The 23,649-nt window shown below is 34.5% G+C and overlaps 1 protein-coding gene across 2 annotated transcripts in view; it reads right to left on the bottom strand.

The window, feature by feature from the left end:
- The window catches only part of PCNX1 (pecanex 1), a gene marked incomplete at its 5' end in the record, with an annotated part of 180,708 nt that overhangs the window by 79,103 nt on the left and 77,956 nt on the right, over positions 1-23,649 (bottom strand). Inside the window, 4 exons of one of the 2 annotated variants that reach the window (XM_079700727.1) lie at positions 4,493-4,646; positions 10,285-10,502; positions 12,287-12,344; positions 13,857-13,947. In XM_079700727.1, the coding sequence (XP_079556853.1) occupies positions 4,493-4,646; positions 10,285-10,502; positions 12,287-12,344; positions 13,857-13,947 (521 nt within the window). The remainder of the gene's footprint in view (positions 1-4,492; positions 4,647-10,284; positions 10,503-12,286; positions 12,345-13,856; positions 13,948-23,649) is intronic. The other variant, XM_079700728.1, reaches the window with a different exon arrangement.

Below are 23,649 nucleotides of genomic sequence, written 5' to 3'. Positions count from 1 at the left end.
TAAAACTAAAAGCTGGTTAGCTGAAAAGATAAACAAAATTGATAAACTATTAGCCAGACTCAACAAGAAAAAAAGGGAGAAGACTCAAATCAACAGAATTTGAAATGAAAAAGGAGAAGTAACAACTGACACTGCAGAAATACAAAGGATCATGAGAGATGAGACTACTACAAACAACTCTATGCCAATAAAATGAACAACCTGGAAGACATGGACAAATTCTTAGAAAAGCACAACCTTCCAAGACTGAACCAGGAAGAAACAGAAAATATAAGCAGACCAATCAAAAGGACTGAAATTGAAACTGTGATTAAAAATCTTCCAACAAACAAAAGCCCAGGACCAGATGGCTTCACAGGCGAATTCTGTCAAACATTTAGAGAAGAGCTAACACCTATCCTTCTCAAACTCTTCCAAAATATAGCAGAGGGAGGAACACTCCCAAACTCATTCTACGAGGCCACCATCACCCTGATACCAAAACCAGGCAAAGATGTCACAAAAAAAGAAAACTACAGGCTAATATCTCTGATGAACACAGATACAAAGATCCTCAGCAAATACTAGCAAACAGAATCCAACAGCACATTAAAAGGACAATACACCATGATCAAGTGGGGTTTTTCCAGGAATGCAAGGATTCTTCAGTATACGCATATCAATCAATGTGATACACCATATTAACAAACTGAAGGATAGAAACCATATGATCATCTCAATAGATGCAGAAAAAGCTTTTGACAACATTCAAAACCCATTTATGATAAAACCTCTTCAGAAAGTAGGCCTAGAGGGAACCTATCTCAATATAATAAAAGGCCATGTATGACAAAACCACAGCTGACAACATTCTCAATGGTGAAAAACTGAAACCATCTCCTCTAAGATCAGGAACAAGACAAGGTTGCCCATTCCCACCACTATTATTCAACATAGTTTTGGAAGTCGTAGCCACAGCAATCAGAGAAGAAAAGCAAATAAAAGGAATCCAAATCGGAAAAGAAGTAAAACTGTCACTGTTTGCAGATGACATACTACACAAAGAAAATCCTAAAGATGCTACCAGAAAACTCCTAGGGCTAATCAATGAATTTGGTAGAGTAGCAGGATACAAAAGTAATGCACAGAAACCTCTTGCATTCCTATACATTAATTATGAAAAATCTCAAAGAGAAATTAAGGAAACACTCCCATTTACCACTGCAATAAAAAGAATAAAATACCTAGGAAAAAATCTACCTAAGGAGGCGAAAGACCTGTACTCAGAAAACTGTAAAACACTGATGAAAGAAAGGAAAGATGATTCAAACAGATGGAGAGATATACTATGTTCCTGGATTGGAAGAATCAACATTGTGAAAATGACTATACTACCCCAAGCAATCTACAGATTCAATGCAATCCCTATCAAACTACCAATGTCATTTTCACAGGACTAGAACAAAAAAATTTCACAATTTGTATGGAAACACAAAAGACTCTGAATAGCCAAAACAATCTTGAGAAAGAAAAATGGAGCTGGAGGAATCAGGCTCCCAGACTTCAGACTATACTACAAAGGTGCAGTAATCAAGACAGTATGGTACTGGCACAAAAACAGAAATATAGATCAATGGAACAGGATAGAAAGCCCAGAGATAAGCCCACGCACATATGGTCACCTTATCTTTGATAAAGGAGGCAAGAGTATACAATGGAGAAAAGACAGCTTCTTCAGTAAGTGGTGCTGAGAAAAGTGGACAGCTACATGTAAAAGAATGAAATTAGAATACTTCCTAAAACCATACACAAAAATAAACTGAAAATGGATTAAAGACCTAAATGTAAGGCCCAACACCATAAAACCCTTAGAGGAAAACATAGGCAGAACACTCTATGACATAAATCACAGCAAGATCCTTTTTGACCCATCTCCTAGAGAAATGGAAATAAAAACAAAAATAAACAAATGGGACCTAATGAAACTTCAAAGCTTTTGCACAAAAAAGGAAACCGTAAACAAGATGAAAAGACAACCTTCAGAACGGGAGAAAATATTTGCAAGTGAAGCAACTGACAAAGGATTAATCCCCAAAATATATGAGCAGCTCATGCAGCTCAATATCATAAAAACAAACAATGCAATCCAAAAATGGGCAGAAGACCTAAATAGACATTTCTCCAAAGAAGATATACAGATTGCCAACAAACACATGAAGAGATGCTCACCATCACTAATCATTAGAGAAATGCAAATCAAAACTACAATGAGGTTATCACCTCACACCAGTCAGAACAGCCAACATCAAAAAATCTACAAACAATAAATGCTGGAGAGGGTGTGGAAAAAAGGGAACCCTCCTGCACTGTTGGTGGGAATGTAAATTGATACAGCCACTATGGAGAACAGTATGGAGGTTCCTTAAAAAACTAAAAATAGAACTACCATATGACCCAGCAATCCTACTACTGGGCATATACCCTGAGCAAACCATAATTCAAAAAGAGTCATGTACCACAATGTTCGTTGCAGCACTATTTGCAGTAGCCAGGACATGGAAGCAACCTAAGTGTTTATCAACAGATGAATGGATAAAGAAGATGTTGTACATATATACAATGGGATATTACTCAGCCATAAAAAGAAACGAAATTGAGTTATTTGTAGTGAGGTGGATGGACCTAGAGTCTGTCATACAGAGTGAAGTAAGTCAGAAAGAGAAAAACAAATACCATATGCTAACACATACACATGGAATGTAAAAAAAAAAAAAAAAAGGTTGTGAAGAACTTAGGGGCAGGACAGGAATAAAGACGCAGATGTAGAGAATGGACTTGAGGACACGGGGAGAGGGAAGGGTGAGCTGGGACGAAGTGAGAGAGTGGCATGGACATATATACACTACCAAATGTAAAATAGATTGCTAGTGGGAAGCAGCTGCATGGCACAGGGAGATCAGCTCAGTGCTTTGTGACCACCTAGAGGGGTGGCATAAGGAGGGTGGGAGGGAGACGCAAGAGGAAGGGCATATACGTATGCATATAGCTGATTCACTTTGTTATACAGCAGAAACTAACACAACACTGTAAAGGAATTATACTCCAAAAAAGGTGTTAAAAAAAAGAAAAAGAAAAGGAACTGGGAAAGGAAAATATCAGAAGATGATGATGTGCCATTTTCAGAATGTGCCCAGCTGCCTGTTAGATATATAGGACTAAAGTTTACAAGAAAGGTGAAGCCTGTGAGACATAAATCTGGACATAATTCATATACGGGGGCAACAAAGTAATAAAAGAGTATGACTTCACTGGCAAGGAATTACAAACTGAAAAGAGGGCCAAATAAAACCCTAGAGAGTTCTTGTAAATTAAGAGGTAGTCAAAAGAACAAAGAGGCATCAACAAAGGAAAATAAAGTTACCTGCAAAATAGCATAATCATGAGGGTAGTGTAAAGTAACAGATCGTCAATGAGGAAAACATAAAAATGGAAGAAAGTATTCACAGGTATTTAAATGATGCAGCACTCACAGAGAATGAAGACTAAGAACACAGATTTGGCAATTAGAGATTATTAGCCCACAAAGACTGTAATTTCAATACTGTAACGAGGAAAAGAGTATGGATGGATCTTGAAGAAATGGAGCAGTTGACAAAGATGGTTTACTCCAGATGTCTATAAATGGAGAGAGAAAAAAGAAAGGATAGCTGATGGTATAAACAGAACTAAATAAATAGTTTTCAGGATGGGAGAGGGTTCTGCATGTTAGTATGTATCAGGCAAATAACCAGTACTGGCTAAGAAAGGAAAGAAAACAGTCCATGTTACCAGTGCACACTGATGTGGCATGCAAAGTGAAAACTTTGGTATTTGATTCTCCCATTTATGGAAAGCTTAAAATTAATAACATTTGGTATTTTAGAACCACTATTTAGACAAAAGCAAAGGGACACTGATCTGCTCTCTGTGTCCACAAAGAATGTATATGCTAGTTTTGACATTATTCTATCTACCAATGATGGATCTTTATAAATTTCACCTACATAATAGAAGACTTAAAATATGAGAGTAGGACAGTTAACGTTGATAAATTAAAAGAAAATAAATTTCAAGAACTCGAATTCTTGTTAATTCCCTAGTGGTTCAGTGGTTAGGACCTGGCACTTTCATTGCCAGGGTCCGGGTTATAACCCTGGTTGGGGAACTAAGATCCCGCAAGCCGTGTGGCATGGCCAAAAAGAAAAAAGAAAAGAAAAAGAGAGAGAGAAAAAAAGAACTCGAATTCTTATTTTTTAATTTTAATACAAAAAAAGTTTTTAGGAAGCTTCGTTCACGTCATTATTTTTTTAAGTTTATATGTCCCTTTTGTTCCTTTCCCAATCTTAACGTAAACATCCAAGGAAAATAAATCTAAAAATTATATTCTTACTATAATTCAATGAATGATAGAAAACCTTCTGCTTTTTAACATAACTATGATGCCAAAGTCTGAAGAGAAGGGAGATGCTGGTACCTTAAGTAGTGAATATTGACAGCTGGCTATCACCAGGCAGAACTGGAAGACCCAGATATCTCTGAAGAAGCCTTGTATGAGAAGAATAGATCCCAAAAAAGCCACAAGAATAGCCAAGATGACAGCTAATACATTTTCCAGGATCTCACGATTTCTGTAGACAGAAAAATTTATGAGTAAGTATATCATCAATACAAGAAATTAATCAGAATGCAAAAAGGGAAGACATCAATATGAAGTTCATACTATGCTTGTTAAGATTTTTTTTTAGTACTGGGTTTGAACAAGGTTTTGGATCATATGGAAAAAGTATGTTCAGTTTAGATGGAAAACTGGCACACATTCTTATGTGCAAATAAAGCATGCTACGGTGGATTGTGAAGTTATTATAATACATAATACAGTTTCAATTTCTATGTTATAACTTTACTTTTCTTATCATCTGCTTCTCTGTCAAGTTTGTTGCCAAATAACTAAACAACCTGAATGGCAAATAAAGGAAATATACAAAGAAACAAGTTTGAAAAACAAAATCTCAAAAGAGTTTCTAGAAAATTAAATTGAAAACATTTATATGACAAAGTTTGTAAGCAAATTTGGATACCAAGTGGTTTCATTTCCCATGTCTAAATCATCTGAAATAATCAGAAATCTTACTAAAATTACTTAAACACAGGCTCTTACATACGTTGAGAATGAAGGCAGTGACAGACCATCAATGCTGCCTCTATCAAAGTTACTGAGACAATTCTATATTTTACTAAACTGACACTGTAAAAGAAGCAGTATGATGTTCAACATACTACATACAGCAATGAAGATAATTTTTTTAAAATTTATTTTATTTTTTGGCCACACTGCACAGCATATGGGATCTTAGTTCTCCGACCAGAGATCAAACCTGCACCCCCTGCATTGGAAGAGTGGAGTCTTAACCATTGGACTGCCAAGGAAGTCCCTGAAGATGACTTTTATAAATCATGCCAAAAAATAAGAATCTATCTTACTTCTTGGGGAAATTTTATTCAAAAAATGTTAAGTATGTGCTAAAACTCTTGATTTTAAAGAATATTTACTGACACAGGAACATGCTCAGTACATTTGCTATACAAAGAAAGGAGGACACAAAACTGTATACGAAGATACAAGTTCTATTACTTAAGACACATACATATACAGGTTTTAAAAGACAATATATCGATTTGGTACTACTAATAATGGTTCTCTCTGGGTGGAAGGATTTTGGCTGGCCTCTGTCTTAAAATCTTTCTACATATTTAATAAAGAATTGCTTTCATAATCATAAAAAGATTTTTATTTCTTTATATTACATCAATGCCCAATTTATAATCAATTGACCTAAAAAATAAAATTCACAAACATCTCTGTACTATTTCACTTGATAGTTCTCCCAGATTAAAACAAGTTCAATAGTAATTTCAAATCAATAAATGAAACACTGGTATTTTCACTTGTTCTTATATGGCAGTTGTGGAATTCCCGATTTGCCGAATCCAATGATCCGTCGGCCCTGTTACACTATATTCTGTCCACGTCGCTTGAAACTGAACACGTACTCTCCCTTCGGCTTTTGTTAGTTTTTAATTTTGATGAATCCAATTTATCAATTTGTTTTTTCATTGATCTGTTTTTGATGTCACATCTGTGCAATTGTGCCTAACCCAAGGTCACAAATCTTTTCTCCTACGTTTTGCTTTTTTCTGAATTTTATGTTTTAGATTTCACATTTAGGCCTATGATCCACTCTGAGTTAATTTTTGTAATATGATGCAAGGTAATAATACAAATTCTTTATTTCTCTCTCTTTTTTTTTTTTGCATATGGAAATCCAATGTTTCTAGCACCACTTGTTGAAAAGCTTATCCTTTCTCCACTTCACTGATTTGGGATATTATTTTGGCACTATCTAGGCCTGGAATTTTCTTTATGGGAAGGTGTTTAACTACAATGCCCATTTATTTAATAGATATAGCAACATTAAGATATTGTATTTCTTTCAGAACTTTGATAGTTTTTATCTCTCAAGAAATTTGTCCACTGTCAAATTTATTTACATACAGCTGCTCATAATATTTTATTATCCATTTATTACCTGTAGAATCTGTAGTGATATCCTAGCTCACATTCCTGATATTAGTAATTTGTAACTTTTTTTTTTGTCCTGATCAGCCTGGCTAAAGTATATTACTTTAATTGAGCTTTTTGGTTCCCTTTATTTTTCTCTACTGTCTTCTGTGTCCTTACTGATTTCTGCTTGGTTCTTTATGATTTTCTTTCTTCTGCTTTCTTAGGCTTAACGTGATCTTCTTTTTCTAGTCTCCTAAGGGGGAAGGTGAAGTCACTGAATTGACTTTTCTTCTTATTCAGTGCTATAAATTCTTCTAAGTACTGTGTTAGTGGCATCACAAAAATTCTGTTTGTGTTTCATTTTTATTTAGTTCAAAATATTTTCTAATCTCCCGCTTGATGTGTCCTTTGATGTATGAGTTATTTAGATGTATTTAGCTTTCAAATATTTAGGGATTTTCCAAGGTTCTTTTGTTACTGATTTATAATTAACTCCGTGGTCAGGGAACACACTATATAGGACTCAAATCCTTCTAAATTTGATCCTTATATTATGGCCCAGAATATGGTCTATCTTGGTAAATGTTCTGTGTGCACATAAAAGAATGTGTATTCTGTGGTTATGAGTGGAGTGTTCCATATATGTCAATCAACTTAGGTTGGCTGACAATTATATCTTTGTTGATTTTCTACATACTTGTTCTATCAATTATTGAGAGAGGTGTGTTGAATTCAACTATAATTGTGAATTTATCCATTTCTCCCATTTCTATCAGCTTTTCCTTCAAAGCACTGTTTGAGATGTAGAAACATTTAGGATGGTTAAATCCTATGCATTAATTGACCACTTAACATTATAAAATGACCTCCTTTTACCTTGGTAATATTCTTTGCTTTGAAATCTACTTTGTCTGACATTAATTCAGCCACTCTAGCTTTACTGTGATTAGTGTTAGCATGGTATATCTTTTCTGTTTTTATATTTAAAGTGCATTTCTTGTAGGCAGCAAAGAATTGAGTCTTGTTTTTTTCCTCCAATTTGACAATTTCTGACTTTTCCAACTATCATCCTGTCATTTATCTTCTGTCAATCTGTTTTTGATGTCTTTCCTTTTCTGCCTTATTTTAGATTAAGAGAGTAATTTTTATGAATCTATTTTATCTCCTTTATTTTTTTAACTTACTAGTTATAACTCTTTCTTTTGTTATTTTAGTAGTTGCTTTAGTATACATTTTATGACAGTCTACTTCAAGTGATGTAGTATAAGTATACATACAGTATAAGCAACTTATATTTAATTCATATACAGTATAAGAAACTTATAGTAGTATACTCTTATATGCCCCTTCCTGGCGTTTATGCTATTATTGTCATGAATTTTACTTTTACTTATCTTATAAATCATACATCATTATTATTTTTGTTTAAACATCCAATTATGTCTCAAAGAGATTTAATCAGTAAGAAAAATTTTTATATATTTATTCATGTAGTTACTTACCATTTACAGTGATCTTTTATTTCTTTGGGTAGGTCCATATTTCCAGTTGGTATTATTATCCTTCTGCCTGAAAGACATCCTGTAATATATTTTGTAGTGCGGGTCTGCTTGAAAAAAATTCTTTCAGTTTTTCCTAGTCCAAAAATGTCTTTATTTCATCTTGGTTTTTGCAGTTTTGTTGGCTATAGAATTCCAGGTTGAGTTTTTCTCTCCTTTCAATACTTTAAAAATGATGCTCCATCATCTCCTCATTTGTATTTTTTCCAACAATAAATCTGATGTCTTCTTTATTCTTGTTCCTCTGTACAAACTACATCTTTTTTTCTCTTGCAGTTAAGATTTTATCACTGATTTGAGCAATTATGTGCCTTGGTATAGTTTTTTTCATGTTTCTTGTACTTGAGGTTCATGAAGATTCTTCAATGTGTACATTTGTAGTTTTCATCAAATTTTGAAAGTTTTCCACCATTACTTCCTCAAAATTTTTTCTCTCTTCCTGTCTCCCTTGGCTTACTTTCATTTTGTATATTCTTTTCATTGGGGGATGGGAGTAGGAGAATGATTCTTTTTTCTTTGTTTCATTTTTTAGTTTCTACTGCCATGCTGTCAACTTCACTTATATTTTCTTCTGTAATGTCTAATCTACCATTAATCTCATCCATTGTATTTTTCATCTCAGACATTTTAGTTTTCATCTCTAAGTGTGACTTGGGTCTTTTTTTTTCATATCTTCCATATCTCTACTTAATTTTTATTAACACGCAAAGTACATTTATAACTGTTTAATGTCTTTGCTAATTCTAATATCAGTGACAGTTACAGGTTGGTTTCCTTACTTCCCTCATTATAAATCACATTTTGTCATTTCTTTGTATGCTTGGTAATCTCCGATTGGATGCCAGATATTGTGAATCTTAACTTTTTATGTGGTGAGAATTTCTGGATTTCTATAAATCTTGTTGAGCTTTGTTATGCTACTTGGAAACAGTTTGATACTTTCAGGTCTTAGTTTTATGGCTTGCTAGGTGGGTCTGGAGTAGTGCTCATGCTAGGGCTAATTACTCCCCACTTCTAAGGCAAGACTTTCCTGAGTACCCTACACAATGCATCATAAAGTATGAATTATGGTGGGTGGGGATAGGCACTATCCCCAGCCCTGTGTGCCAGGCACTGTTCCTGTTTCTTTCACATCATTCTGACCCTGTCTTCCTCCTATACATTCTCTTACCAATACTCTGCTGAAGAGTTGAGGAGACCCACTAAAAATCTCTGAGGTTCTCTCTCTGAGCAGCAATCCTCTCTCTGATGTTCTATCCTACAGACTTGAGCTGCTCTAGTCTCCCTGGACTCTGAGCTCCATCTCCTCAACTCAGGAAGTCTGCTGGACTCTACTTCAGTACCACAGCCTGGGGACTCTCTTAAGGCAGTAAGGTGGGCTCACATAATTTGCTTCCCATCTCTCAGGAATCACGGTCCTTTTCTGCCTTATTTCCAGTGTCTTGAAAACCACTGTTTCATGCATTTTATCTGTTTTTCATTGTTTTAGGTAGAAGAGTAAACCCAGTCTTTGTTACTCCATGTCAACTAGAAGCAGCAGTTGGTCACCAAGTTCATAATTGACTAATACTGTTTACTATTATACCTTTTATAGTTCGAGTCATACTACATATAACCTTATGGTCATTAACACCTCAAATTCTCTGGCTTTTAAGTACAGTTGTATGATTCTTTTTCTTTTTTTTTTTTTTTTTTTTTTTGCGGTATGCGGGCCTCTCACTGTTGTGGCCTCTCCCATTGCGGAGCACAGGCTCCGGACGCGCAGGCTCAACGGCCATGGCTCACGGGCCCAGCCGCTCCGCGGCATGTGGGATCTTCCTGGACCGGAGCACGAACCCGTGTCCCCTGCATCGGCAGGCGGACTCTCAACCACTGCGCCACCAGGGAAGCCCCAGTTGTATGATTCTTAATGATAAAAACAATTTTTAAAATAAACATATTAAAATTTCCACAAAAAAAGCTTTTAATGGATTCAGGAGAGTCAATGTTTGGGAGCCTTACTAACTTAAATTTTATCTCAAGAGAACCAAAATAGAAAACACCTTCCAACATGGAAACCAAGTCAAATACTCAATGGGTAATTTAATACATTTCAATTTAAAAATAAAATCTGTGTATATCTTTAATATCACACTATATTCTCACCTATCAAACAGGGCCAAAAGTGTGAGTCTGTCAAAGTTAATGCCGATCCACAGCTGGGGCAGGATCCAAAAGCGATAATAGTGTTTAACTTTTTGGGCAGCTTCTTCTGTTGGACCATAAGTAGCTGCCAAATCAGGGCTTAGGTCAATGTCTTGTTGCTCCAACAAATCTGTATCGATGGTCAATAGTCTGTTCAATCGAATCTGTGGAAGAGAGAGCTAAAAGAAAATCAGCATTGAAAGGCTTAAAATATCTTTAATCAAGTCATGCTTCAAGGGCTATGCAATCAGCTTGCAAATTATCTAAACCTCCTTAATTATCTACACTAGTCCACTCTTGTGGATATTTTATGATTGTTAGAAACTACAGAAGGTGACAAAAGGAAGTGAACTACAACAAAGGCCTTTTGGAAAGATTTTTCTAGGAAGTATTTGAAATTTTAGTATTTTATGATTGTATAGCTAGTGAATCCATTAAAATCACCAACAGGGAATCATTAGCGGCTTCCCTTCTCCCTACCCCTTCTCTTCTCTCATTAAGCTATGAACCTCACTACTGTGTCAAATCTAAGCTCCTCTGCATTGGATTCAATGCCTTCAAATCTCAATTCTTTGTACAGTCTCTTATCACTCTTACTGCTCTTTTCAAATCCTTCCCACACTCCTTTATTTTTGTTTTGGCAGGCTGCTCATCTGAGGCTATACAGGGTAGTACCACATTACATTTCTTTCAGCTTCAACTCATCCATTCACCAGTTTCCCCTTCCTCTGAAAGAATCCAAAGTTTACTGAATTTAGCATAGCACTAGCCAGCATTTTGCTGTCTCAAGGCTCTCATACCATTTAACAGTGGAAAATACTACTATGCCATTTTATATAAAGGACTTGAGCAAACATAGATTTTGGTATCCGCACAGGGTCCTGGAAGCAATCCCCTGCGGATACCAAGGGATCACTGTAATCATTTCCCCATTTCTGCTTTCCTGTGGAGTTTCCAGGAATACATTGCAGCAGAAGAGTAGGAACAGTCTTTATTTTTCCTACACAGGGGTGGGGTAAAGTCAAGAAAATATGTTTCTTATATAACAGCCATTTCTGTCTCTAAGCATTGACAAATATCTCCCCAAACACTTTTTCTCCCATATCCTCTATGCCAGGGTTTCTCAATCTTGGCACTACAGGTACTTTCAAGCCAGATAATTCTTTGGGTGGGGGCTATGCTTTCCACTGTAGAATGTTTTACAGCATCCCTGGCTTCCACCCACTAGATACCTACAGCATCCCCCTGGTTGTAACAAGCAAAAATATGTCCAGACATTGCCAAATGTTGAAAACTACTGTTCTGTGCCAATTCACATCTATGGTTTTAAAACCCTGCTCACAACTCATCATCTTCAGGAAGCCTCTAATAATTAATCTCTTTGGCACTAAATTTATCTACACGTACTTTGTATCTCTTAAATATTGCTTATAAGGATTTCAACTGTTCTATCTTTTCTAACCTTATTTTGATATACATCACACAAAGGCAGTGTTATCTTTTTAAAATATACCCACTGCATCTCATATGGCATTTTTCTATACAGCGGTAACATCACTAAGCACACACACTGGTATATGAATAACTAATAGTTAACCAACAGTTAGTAGATAAGTACCAAATCAGTTAGCTATGTACCAAAATCATAATGTTCAAAGTGAAGTTTTAAAATGGCACAGTTAAAAATGGCACAACCAGATTATGACACTGGTGAGTAAACAGACCTCTATGTACCCTCAAAAGTGTAGTTACTGATTCATAAATAGCTAATTAAACTTCATGGTGCTTTACGCTTGTTTGCTTCTTAACAAAGGACTTATGAGAAGAGATCCACTATGGGACAGCAAAGGTGATTTTGCCAGTTTTCAACAAAACTGATATTTTGTAACCTCATCAATTTTCTGATTTGTATAGCTACTTAATCTGAAAATACAGCATTTTATAAAAATAAAGGAAAACCTACCACATCATGTGGATAAAATCGAACTGAGGTAGAACTGGATACATGTGAATCCGTGTCACTAAAGAAAAATGAAGAAGACTTTAGGGAATAAACAGCTTGTCAAGTAGTAGAAAGAAAAATAAGTCTATTAACAATTACATGATACTTACACTGTCTACTTTTCCATGTAAACTTCAAAGTACAAAATCGAATTTTCCTAGAGTTGTGATTAGGAGCATAGCCTCTGGGTCAAAGTATCTATATTCAAATCTCCTCATCAACTGAATGAGATCTTGGACAAGTTATCTAACCTTTTTATACCTCAGTTTCCTCATTGGTAACATAGAATAAAAGTACCTCTATGACAAAGTTCTTGTGAAAATTGTTTAAGAAAGCAATTAACATATTGCCAGGAGCCATAATAAATTTAACCTATGATATAATAGTCTAGGACGTGACAATTCAGTTTCCACAGTTCAGTCAAATTTAGATTTCAAAACTTAAGACCTTACCACATTTATGGTGTAAGGAATTGTTCTTATCTTGAATTATATTAAACATAATAAAGTGTTCCCATTGCTCCATCCTCCTATTGCTTCCACTGTTACAAAATCATCTGAACACTCCAATCATTTTTGAGGGGGTGAATTCTGAAACTGGACTAAAGGAGCTTTATTAAAGAGTACAGTTTCTGAAATGTTCTATCTTTTCAGCATGCTAAGCTAAGTGATCACAAGACCCTATTGCTTTAAAGAGACCCATAAAAAACTGAAAAAACTAACTGCCCATAGATATGTAACATATAAATAGGTGTGTCCCACTATTAAATGGAAGTCCTAAAATAAGAATCAAATGACTCTTGTGGAAAAAAAGTGAGCTAATCAATCAACAATGAATTTCAATGCAGCAATTTGAATAGATGAGTAAGATTAAAATTTCAGAAAAAAAATTTAACACATTCTAAACTATAATTGATTATGTTACACGATCAAGATTTCTATTTCTTATTTGCTTTCCTCCTAACTTCTGTTATCTTACATAATTCCTTCCTAAGGGAAGGAGAGAAAAGAAACTAAATGCAACATATTACCCACATTTTAAGAAATTCCTACTTCTTACAGCTGGTAAACACATTTTAAAACAAAATAAAAGATAATCATTTAAAAAGACACTTGACCAAAACCCTCACACAGAAATAAAAATTTGAAATTACACAAAGAAAGAGAATCAATGGGTTTGAACTTAGCTGTGTAAATATTTTTCTAATAAGTTTTTTCCATCATGCAATATATATACATAGTTAAATTTGAAATTGCAGGAAACTGCTGTCTCATGGTAAGATCTACAGGAAATTTTTACTTAATTTTTTAAAAATACATAATAGCTTTTGTTTTAAGAATAACAGCTTTCTTTTTTTCCACAGCAAAAAATTCTACTTTAATTCTTTGGCAACAAATGCATAATGACAATTTATTTAACCTAATATAAACAAATGTTTTCAAAATAACTTTTCTATCTCAATGTTTACAAACTTTAAAAACGGCAAACATATGCAAGTATATACACTCCCCTAATATGACTTCACACATACCAGATATTGGATGCTCTTCTTGCTGCTGGTTCAAAATTCACAAGTGACATATCACAGCCACCAGTCTCATAAAGCGTAGAAGAGAACTTACCTAGCAAATAAATGATTTTTTTAAAAAAGCCATTAGAATACTCAGAAATTTTCCTTCATGAAACACTAATTTTAAGCTTGTTACAATCTAAGAAAATGTATTATAACCTTCTTTTCCCAAAATATTTAAAAAACAATGATCTACATGTAATTCAGCATGATGTGAATTGAAAAGGAATGCTAAACAGTGCGGCAAAATGTCAACATACATAATCAGGTGTTAAAAGTGATTTAAGTCAGCTTGTAATAGCAGTCTCCTTCTCTTTTCTCCTCCCAGCACATTCTCAATTCAAATTATAATACAAACAAACTGAATATTGTTTAAAGGTCACCTGACCACTACTTACAAGTGGTGAGTAGCCATTTGGAGGGCTGCTTAAGTTTTAAGATAGCTCAAACTGCAAGACAACAAATTTATGTGATTACCTTCAGAGTTTTTTGGTTTTGTTTTACTTTTAAGAAGAAATGAAAAGTACCAAAATGGATCTAAGGAAGTTCAATGAATGAAGTATAATAATGTTGGTGACAAACTACAGTATTCAATGAATATTAATAGTTGTATGATTCTACAAGAACTCTATGAAAGAATTTAGGAACACCATTTGCTGTAGCCAAGTATCTACAGAACTGATAAAAGGCTTAGAAATTTTATTGGTTGCAAAGAATATAGGTTTGAAAAAAAAACTCTCTTAAAACGAACTGTATAACGTAAAATGATTTCTGATAATGGAATTTTAGAAACCTGAATACTGTCTGAAATGCATGCTGTACTTTGAAGATCTATGGTAAGCCATATCAATGGTGGGTAGGGAGCATAAATAAATGAATATAAATTTCTAGTAGGACAATAAGATGAGGTATATAACTGCAACTGTTTGGATCTAGTCCAGACTGCCTTTTGAGTATTTATGAGGTTTTTGTTTTACCAGCTAGAACTACTGAGGTTATAAATATGAGAAATCTAAAGGGCAATTTCAACTTGATGACAAGGCTAAAGGATTTCTTCTCCATGACTACAATGAAAACAGTATACAATAAGAATTTTTATTTAAGTGAAATCCTTGAAAAATGACAATAAAAGGCCCCCATAATATTCTAATATAACCAAGGGTTCACAGAACATTTCAACAACTACTTCTTTCGTCAAAAGGACTAGAATCAGAAAAAGTACTTTATTAAATAGGATTGAGTACTTTCTATGAGTCATAATATTTTATCCTATTATGGTGTTTTCTGTAGTAGCATTATTTTTGGTCAAAATACTCCTGAGATAAATTAGGGAAAAAGGCATTCTGTGAAATGCTCAGCTCATTTGCTGTTTTTCAAGGGAGGATTACTGAGCATGTAGATTATCTAAAACTCTGCTTTTTACCCCCGTCTTCTAGCCATGAGTTACTCACTCTTAGCACCTCTAACAGAAACCAGAGTAGGGAAATAAAATGAAATGATAGAGTTTTCTGAAGTGATAGGGTGGGTTGAAGAAATTGTTAGTAAAGACAAAAGTTAAAAACTGCCTTGACTGAGATTTTAAAATTATTTTTAAATTGTAACTTTTTATGCTGTGCTCTTTCCTTACTTATTAGCATGTATAATCAGAGATGGGCTGTGCTAAAATTAACTTAGATTAACAGAAAAAAAGAAACACCTGATCAAAATCACAGATTGCATAAATGCAGAAGAATATAAAATCATATTAAATGACTAAATCACAGAGTAACAGAGCTGGGCGGGCTAGTATGAAATCCAGTAAGAATGGAATACATAAATATTTGTGTTTATATCACATAATTTGTGTGTATTTTTGAAATAATTCTATATTCAGTAGAATTTAAATTATTGGAGTATATTCTGAGTATTTAAGCATTCCATGGGATTTTTAGTAATATAAGTCCTGTTCTTGGGATATTAAAAATAATAAATATTTATATGCAACTGAAATCAACTAAAATATTACTCTTTGTAATTTTCAAACGAAACAGTAAAAGATGATTAAGTCATTACTGCAACTATGTTGTCTTTTATGTATAGATGTCTAGTATGAAACTTATAAAGAAATGGGTGCATTTTAAATAAAAATAAAACAACCCCCCAAAAGCTTTTCAGAAAGAAAGCTGGAAAAACTGAGTAGTTTTATTACTACATAAATCTACAGCTACAACTACAAATCTACAACTCTGAATGCATACAAAACCACTGAGTAACAAGGAATAAAATTTAAAAATTTAAACAAGGCATAAAACATGTCTAAGAAAAGGGCAGTTATAATTTCAACAAATGTGCATGACTTCAACAGTGCTTGTTTTTTTTCCCTAAGAAGCTTCTGTCTACCTACTAACTTTACAAACATATCAGGTTCATAAAAACATACATGGCATATGTCAGAACAAACTAACTTTGTATTAAGGCTTCATGGTGTAGTCCCAACTTAACTCCACCAAAAGAACAGATTCTATGTCCCTCTTACATCTTTGGGCTTGGCAGCTGACAGCACTTCAGAAGTAACAAATTTTATTCAGAAGATAATTCAGAAAAATAAATTACACTAAAAAGTGTTTAGCTTAAGGTTTCAGTGAAAAACTTAGTAACATTTTAATATATGAATATAATAATCTACTAAAGACATTTTCAAAAATAACCAAAACAGAAATAAGTACATATTGCTATTGGTTTATAAAAATTAATAATATCTTAAATTTGTACAAATCTTCTTAGCAAACATAACAACTTGACATATATCTCATTTGAGATTAAAACCATAATCACAGTTAACCTTTCTGAACTAATAAGTAAATGTGCCCTTATTAATAACCCTATTTTAATAAGTATTCTGTATTTAGAAAAATACTTCCATTTAAATATTATTTCTAATGAACATTAATTGGGAAGGAAGTAGAACATCAATGAACTATGTCCTCCTCACATGCATTATGATTATAAACTAAGTTATCTCCTCATAATTCAACTCCCAGGTCATAACTAATTATATCTAACAGTATGGCTCTGTCATGATTTTAAAAGAAAATCATTAATTTCTGACAAACAAGATTGGAGGCTGGAATTTCAGACTTAATAATGACATTGGCCATGATATAGCATCTCTAAGATAAAGAAAAGTTAAGGCACCCGGTATTTCTGTTTCAAATATTCAATAATGACTGCTATTGTCTTCAAAAATTCAATTTAATTCCACAAAACCCTATTTTTCTTGAGATGGGAGAATTTCCAGTAACCACAGGTCAATACATAAGTGATGAACAAGAAGATAAGTAAAACTGAATATTGATTTAAGGAACAAGGACACTTGAAGCATTTCCCTGAAGCCACAAATTCAAAATAAACACTGGGGACTTCCCTGGTGGTGCAGTGGTCAAGAATCCGCCTGGCAACACAGGGGACACGGGTTCGAGCCATGGTCCAGGAAGATCCCACATGCCGTGGAGCAACTAAGCCCGTGTGCCCCAACTACTGAGCCTACGCTCTAGAGCCCGCGAGCCACAACTACTGAAGCCCGCGCGTCTAGAGCCCGTGCTCTGCAACAAAGAAGCCACCGCAATGAGAAACCCACGCACCACAGCGAAGAGTAGCCCCTGCTCACTGCAACTACAAAAAGCCCGTGTGCAGCAACGAAGACCCAACGCAGCTAAAAATAAATAAATTAAAAAACAAAAAACCAAAATAAACACTGGCAAAACACTGATAAAAGACATAGAAATTAATGAGATTCTCTAATTAGTCCTATCAATAAAGATCCTCACCACGTAACACAAAGTTCAGTTTATATTGTGAGAAACCCTTAATGTATTCTTAATGTCACTCTCATTTCACTTATTTATCTTAGAAAGAGGTGGTTACCAGAAGGACAAATCATCCGTAGGGTTGTTCCAATCTTCCTAGCACCAACGACAAAGAAGGCCTCTTACATTTCTTGGATGATTTCGTTCTGTAGAACCCCACCCTACACCCCCATTCATTTTGCATTCACCAAGCCTAACCCTGATACACTGCTTGACTTCTCACTTTTCTAGCACTATTCTTAGCGCAAGGAGGGGGGCTACAAGAGCAAAGAGAGAGAGAGACAAGGGAGGCAGCTTTACGAAGTGTTTTTAGAAGACAACTGGGGGACTACACACATCTCTAGGACGAACTTGAGTACTCTACGAGAAGTGTCTTTTTCTGGCGGTGATGAGTATTGTACAAGCTCACAATATCATTCCAATGAATACATGACACCTTTAAGAGAGGAGGCCTTGACAAGTTCCCATTTCTTGGATAGCACCCCCCTTACTATGAGTGGTGCCTGTGAGTCTCTGAGGAAACAAGAGTTTTCACCCAGACAGAAATGACTCATTTTACTGCTGCTTACAGGTTTATGGACCTGTTTCTCCCTAGACCAGGGATCAGCAAACTTTTTCTGTAAAGGGACAGATAATAAATATTTTAGGCTTTGTGGGCCAGATGGTCTCTGTTGCAACAGTTTGAGTCTACCATTGTAGCGTGAAAGCAGCCACAGAAAACACATAAAATATTTACTTTATTTACAAAACAAGCGTCAAGCTAGATATAGTCACCAGGCCATAGTCTGCTAATCCCTGTCCTAGACCAAAGGCCTTACTCTTATAAAATCTCTTTAATTCTTGTGCTAAATGGAAATCAAGTCACTATGTTGCTCCTATTCAATACGACAACCAGCCCTTCTTCCTAGAACGTGCAATGCTGTGCTAGGTTTTTAAAACAGGAGAAGGATAAGAAAAAGGGTAGAAATGAGAAGAAAGAGGTTGGTTTAGAAGAGAGCTTTTGAGTACTGGTAAGAAAAGACAGATAAACTCTATTGCTTGGTAACAGTGAAAGAGATTCATATACTGATATATTTTACTGCCATGGTCACTGTTCGCTAGTTCTGACTTAACACAACATGTCAATTCATTAAGTGGAATCCCCAGATCAGGTGAACCTTCCAGAAGTGAATGTACAAGTTCATATTCTGATATAATTTCATCACCTCACATCTCCTTCAAAAGGGCAAGTCTTCCTCATCTTGGTAAAATAATCCATAACAATGACATTGATGACATTACAAGTGATCAGATAAATAAACAAAAAAAGTCACAGAATGGGAGAAGATATTTGTAATTTGTATCTGACACATTAGTTGTATCTAAAATATCAAAAGAACTCTTAAATGTCAATAATAAGACAAACAGCTTGATTTTAAAACTGAGTAAAAGATTTGGACACACTTCACAGAAGATATATATATATATACATATATATATATATATGTATAGTCAATAAACACACCAAAGGATCGTCATCATCCCTGCTCATAGGAGAAATGCAGATTTAAGCCACAATGAGATATCATTATACACCCATTAGGGCTAACATTTAAAAGGCCAAAAATAGCAAATGTCAGTGAGAATGGGAACAACTGGAACTCATACATGCTGGTGGGAATATAAAATTACTTTTGAAAACATTTTAGACATTTTATTCACAAGAGCCAATACCTGGAAACAACACAAACTTGTCCATTGACAGATGAATGAATATAAAATATATAGTAAGCTCATAAAATGAATACTCAGCAACAAGGAACATACTGCTAACAACATAATGAATCTCAGAAGCACCAGGCTAAGTGCAAAACTAAACACAAAAGGTTTCATATTGTGTGACTGCATTTATATGAACTTCTAGGAGAGGAAGAACATAATGACATAAAGCACACAGTGGACGCCTGTGGCCAGGAGCGGAGGAGGCACGGACTGCAATGGGGGCACAATCTTTTGAAGATAATGAAAATGTTCTGTATCTTGACTGTGGGATTTCACAGGCGTGCACATCTGTTAAAACTCACCAAGTTGTACATGTTGAATGAACACAATTTATCATGCCAAAATTATATGTCAATAAAGTTGATTTAAAAACAAACAAGAAAAAAAAAGACTAGTCAGGTAAAAGACCAAGTAGATGGATGAACATGAGAGAGCATGTAGTCAGTGAAATTCCCACACGTTACTAATCAAGGTTTTGGAGAATGAGTGACATCTGTTGTTTTGTTTTTGTGTTTCATTTTTAAAATATGACACATCGAAAGATTCAAAAGCAGTATATAAAATGAAGAAAGTTCCCCACTCCCCACAGAAAGCCACTGCCAAGAGCACTTTCTGGGTTCTTCTGAAAATTTTTTATCTACATTTTGTCCCAAAGCAAATGGATCATTCTCTTCATACACACTTTCTAAAATTTACTTCTTTTGCTTACTAAATAGCTTACCTTTTCATGTCAATAACACATATATATCAAGTTCTGAACATCATAGTTATGTTCATAAATAATACACCAGGGGTTCTCCAGTAACAGACATTTAGATTGTTTACAGTTTTCCAAATTACAAGCAATGCTACAATGAATATCCACGTACATATATCTTCGCATGTTTGTGAAACTTGTGGATTAAAATATATTGGCATTTTTGGTTTATTGTTCTAAACCTCCCTCCAAAAATGTTCAATCTTGTAGTGGTCTATTTCACCAGACCCTTTCCAACAATGGACATCACTACACATTCAGTAGATGAAAAATATCATAATCCTATTTTTAATTTGCAATTTTTAAAATTATGAGCAAAGTTGAGCTGTTTGCCCATAATTGCAAGCTACTTGTAACTCTCAACTTTTCTAGTAGGTCATTGATCTTAATCTTACTGATCTGAAGTGTTTATTGTCTTACTGTGGCAAAGACTGATGACTGGCCTCCAGTATGCATCTTGTCCTTATCCCTTTTCAAAATAGGACCTTCCCCTCAGTGAATTTCAGCTGAGCCTATGTCTATCTACTTAGAGACCTCTCCCAGCCTCTCCTGAAGCTAGAAGTTGCCATGTGACTATGTATGAGCCCATGGAAGGCAGGAGAAAGTGACAGGCACATTTCCCAAGTCACAGTCTGAAAGATAAAGGCTAGCTGTCCTTGATCTTTTTTTAGCACCCCCCTCCCCACTGCCCTCCTGTCTGGGGGTAAATGTCAACAACTGGAGCAGTCACCATGGACCAAGCAGGGAAGCCATATGTGGAAGATAAAAGAACCAACCCATCTGCTAGGGACGGCTCCCAACAGACTGTTATGAGAGAAATGTAAACTTCTCTCTAATTTCAGTCACTGATGGGGGATGAGGGAGGGCAGGTCTCTCCATTAAAGACTCTACCTATATTCTAACTAATGCACATACTAATCAATTTAATTTAGAATCTTAAGAATGTTAACGTTAGAAAGCAGTTAATCTAGTGCTTCAATGAATTCTTTACAACACAGACTGGCAAGAGACAAATCAGATATCTCAACCAGTCTCTGTTATCTTCTGTAAAATTCCTAGAGTAGTTCAAGCATCCCAAACTTTTAAAAATAATATGCCGGTAGTCTTTCCACAGTAACAATGATAAACTTCTGAGCATTTCCAGGAAATGACGGTTAGAGTAGATAAAATAAAATTTATCTAGGTTTATTTTTAATATTTGTGGGGATAAAACAGACACTCTCAAACCCTGCCAGACAAAGTATAAACAAGCTTTCCATAAAGCAATTAAGAGTATACATCAAAGTCTCAATAATGTTTATTTCCCCTTGACGGATAATTCCATTTCACTGTATTTGGCCTAAGGACATAATCACAGCTGTACAGAAAGGGCTGTGCAAAGGATGTTCAGCAGAGTGTTTATTACAATAGAAAATATCAGGAATCATCTTGAAGACTAACAATGGGGTTAGTTAACTGGTTAAATAAATTGTAATAAATAATAATGTTAACAATAATAGTGATGATTATTTATGTAATTTACTATTGCCAGGCACTGTTCTAATTGCTTTCAATATTTTAATAGGTATAATCCTCACCACAAACCTATGAAGTATTATTACTATCCCCCCCTTTGATACATAAGGAAACTGAGGCACAGGGAGAGAAAATAACTTGTCCAAGGTTACACAGCTAGGAAGTGGTAGAGCTTGCATTTGAGGCCAGGAAGTTTAACTCTAGAGCTCACTATTCTACACTACCTTTCATGTAGCTCGCAGTGATAAAATATTACGCAGTCACTTAAGAACAAGTTAAAAAACAACATGAATAAATGTTCAAATGTGCTAAGAGAAAACAGCAAGAAGCAAAACTCATACGGTGACATAAAAGTCATACAACATCATCCCAGTTCTGTTAGAAAAGCATATACATGTATGCATTAAAAAAGAAAGGAAATAAAAATAAAATGTTAATAGTGACTATCTCTGAGTGGTAAGACTGCAGATGACTTAATTTTCTTCATTTTATTTTCCAGTATTTGTAAACTTGTATTAGAACATGCTTTTCCCATCCTTACACCAAAAAGTACAAATAGAATACATCCCCCTAAATTCTTAATACTTCTTCCTTCTAGAGATAATGAAGCATTTTTACTGTTTCCATAAAAATAAACATTTTACTTTCATTTATAAATACTGGAGATATGGGGATATATGTATATGTACAGCTGATTCACTTTGTTATAAAGCAGAAACTAACACACCATTGTAAAGCGATTATACTCCAATAAAGATGTTAAATAAATAAATACTTTGTGTTGCCCTCCCCTGCAAAAAGGTACAAAAAAATAGAATTTGTATTCAAAAACAACAATAAAGGGTAAGATCAAGGTTGTTGCAAAAAAGAATAACTTTTAGTTTAGATGAATGAAAAAGATCTACCATAACATAGGAGACTAAAGTATGGACTCCAAGGTCCCTTTAAAGCCATCTTGACTTTTATTTATAGTAATGAGAAGTACTTAATGACAGAGCCCAAAATGTTACAGAGTAGTCCATAATAATATAATCTATTTTAAACACTAAGACTAACATAAAAATCACTGGAAGTATTATAGATCATCTGAGTCTCTGCTTTTTAAAATAAAAAATTTAAAAGCCTCCAAATTGTATTTCTCCTTAATAACGCATAGCTGCTATAAACTGCTTAAGAAGGTCAATAGGGTGTTGCCAGATTTCCGTTAAATCTTTTTCTAGAGCTGATCACATTTTCAAGGTAATAAGTTCTGTAGTAGAGCGGATTATCAGAAAGAATACCTTCTTTGTAAATACTTGTACAGTAATGAAATTTTTTAAAAACCTTAGAAAAATCAATTCATTACTCTTTAAACCTCTAATACATTAACAAAATTAAGAAAGTCTTAAATTCAGAGGAACACTACCTATGATATTTATATATTTTACATTTATGTCTTGATAAACATAAAACTCTATTGTCCTCATTTCTTGCCTATAACAGTATTTTTATTTTTCACATGAAAATAATTTTATATATACTTCTCAAAACATATCCTCACCACCACTAATTTCATACACAGAAAAAAAAAGACAAATTTTCCTGTTTGATCCTATCTAGAATACTTCCTCTGAGATGTGATATATATTAAGAGTTTAACTATCAATTATAATAACCTATTTCATCACTACATCAATTTATTAGTCTTAATTCACAAGCGGAAGCCAGGATTAACATAAAAACTGTCTCTTGTGTGACTTACCTGGGTAATAAGCAAAAGCTTGTTTTATTTAGTAAAACTGCAGTTTAATTCAGACTATAGTATGAAATCAACTGCAAATAAGTTCAACAAAAGGCTGATAAAAAGAAAATTAACCTTTAGAACGTGGTTTTTACA

This window comes from Hyperoodon ampullatus (assembly GCF_949752795.1).
Source record: "Hyperoodon ampullatus genome assembly, chromosome: 3".
NCBI lineage: Eukaryota > Metazoa > Chordata > Mammalia > Artiodactyla > Ziphiidae > Hyperoodon > Hyperoodon ampullatus.
This window is presented reverse-complemented; position numbering and strand designations above follow the sequence as displayed.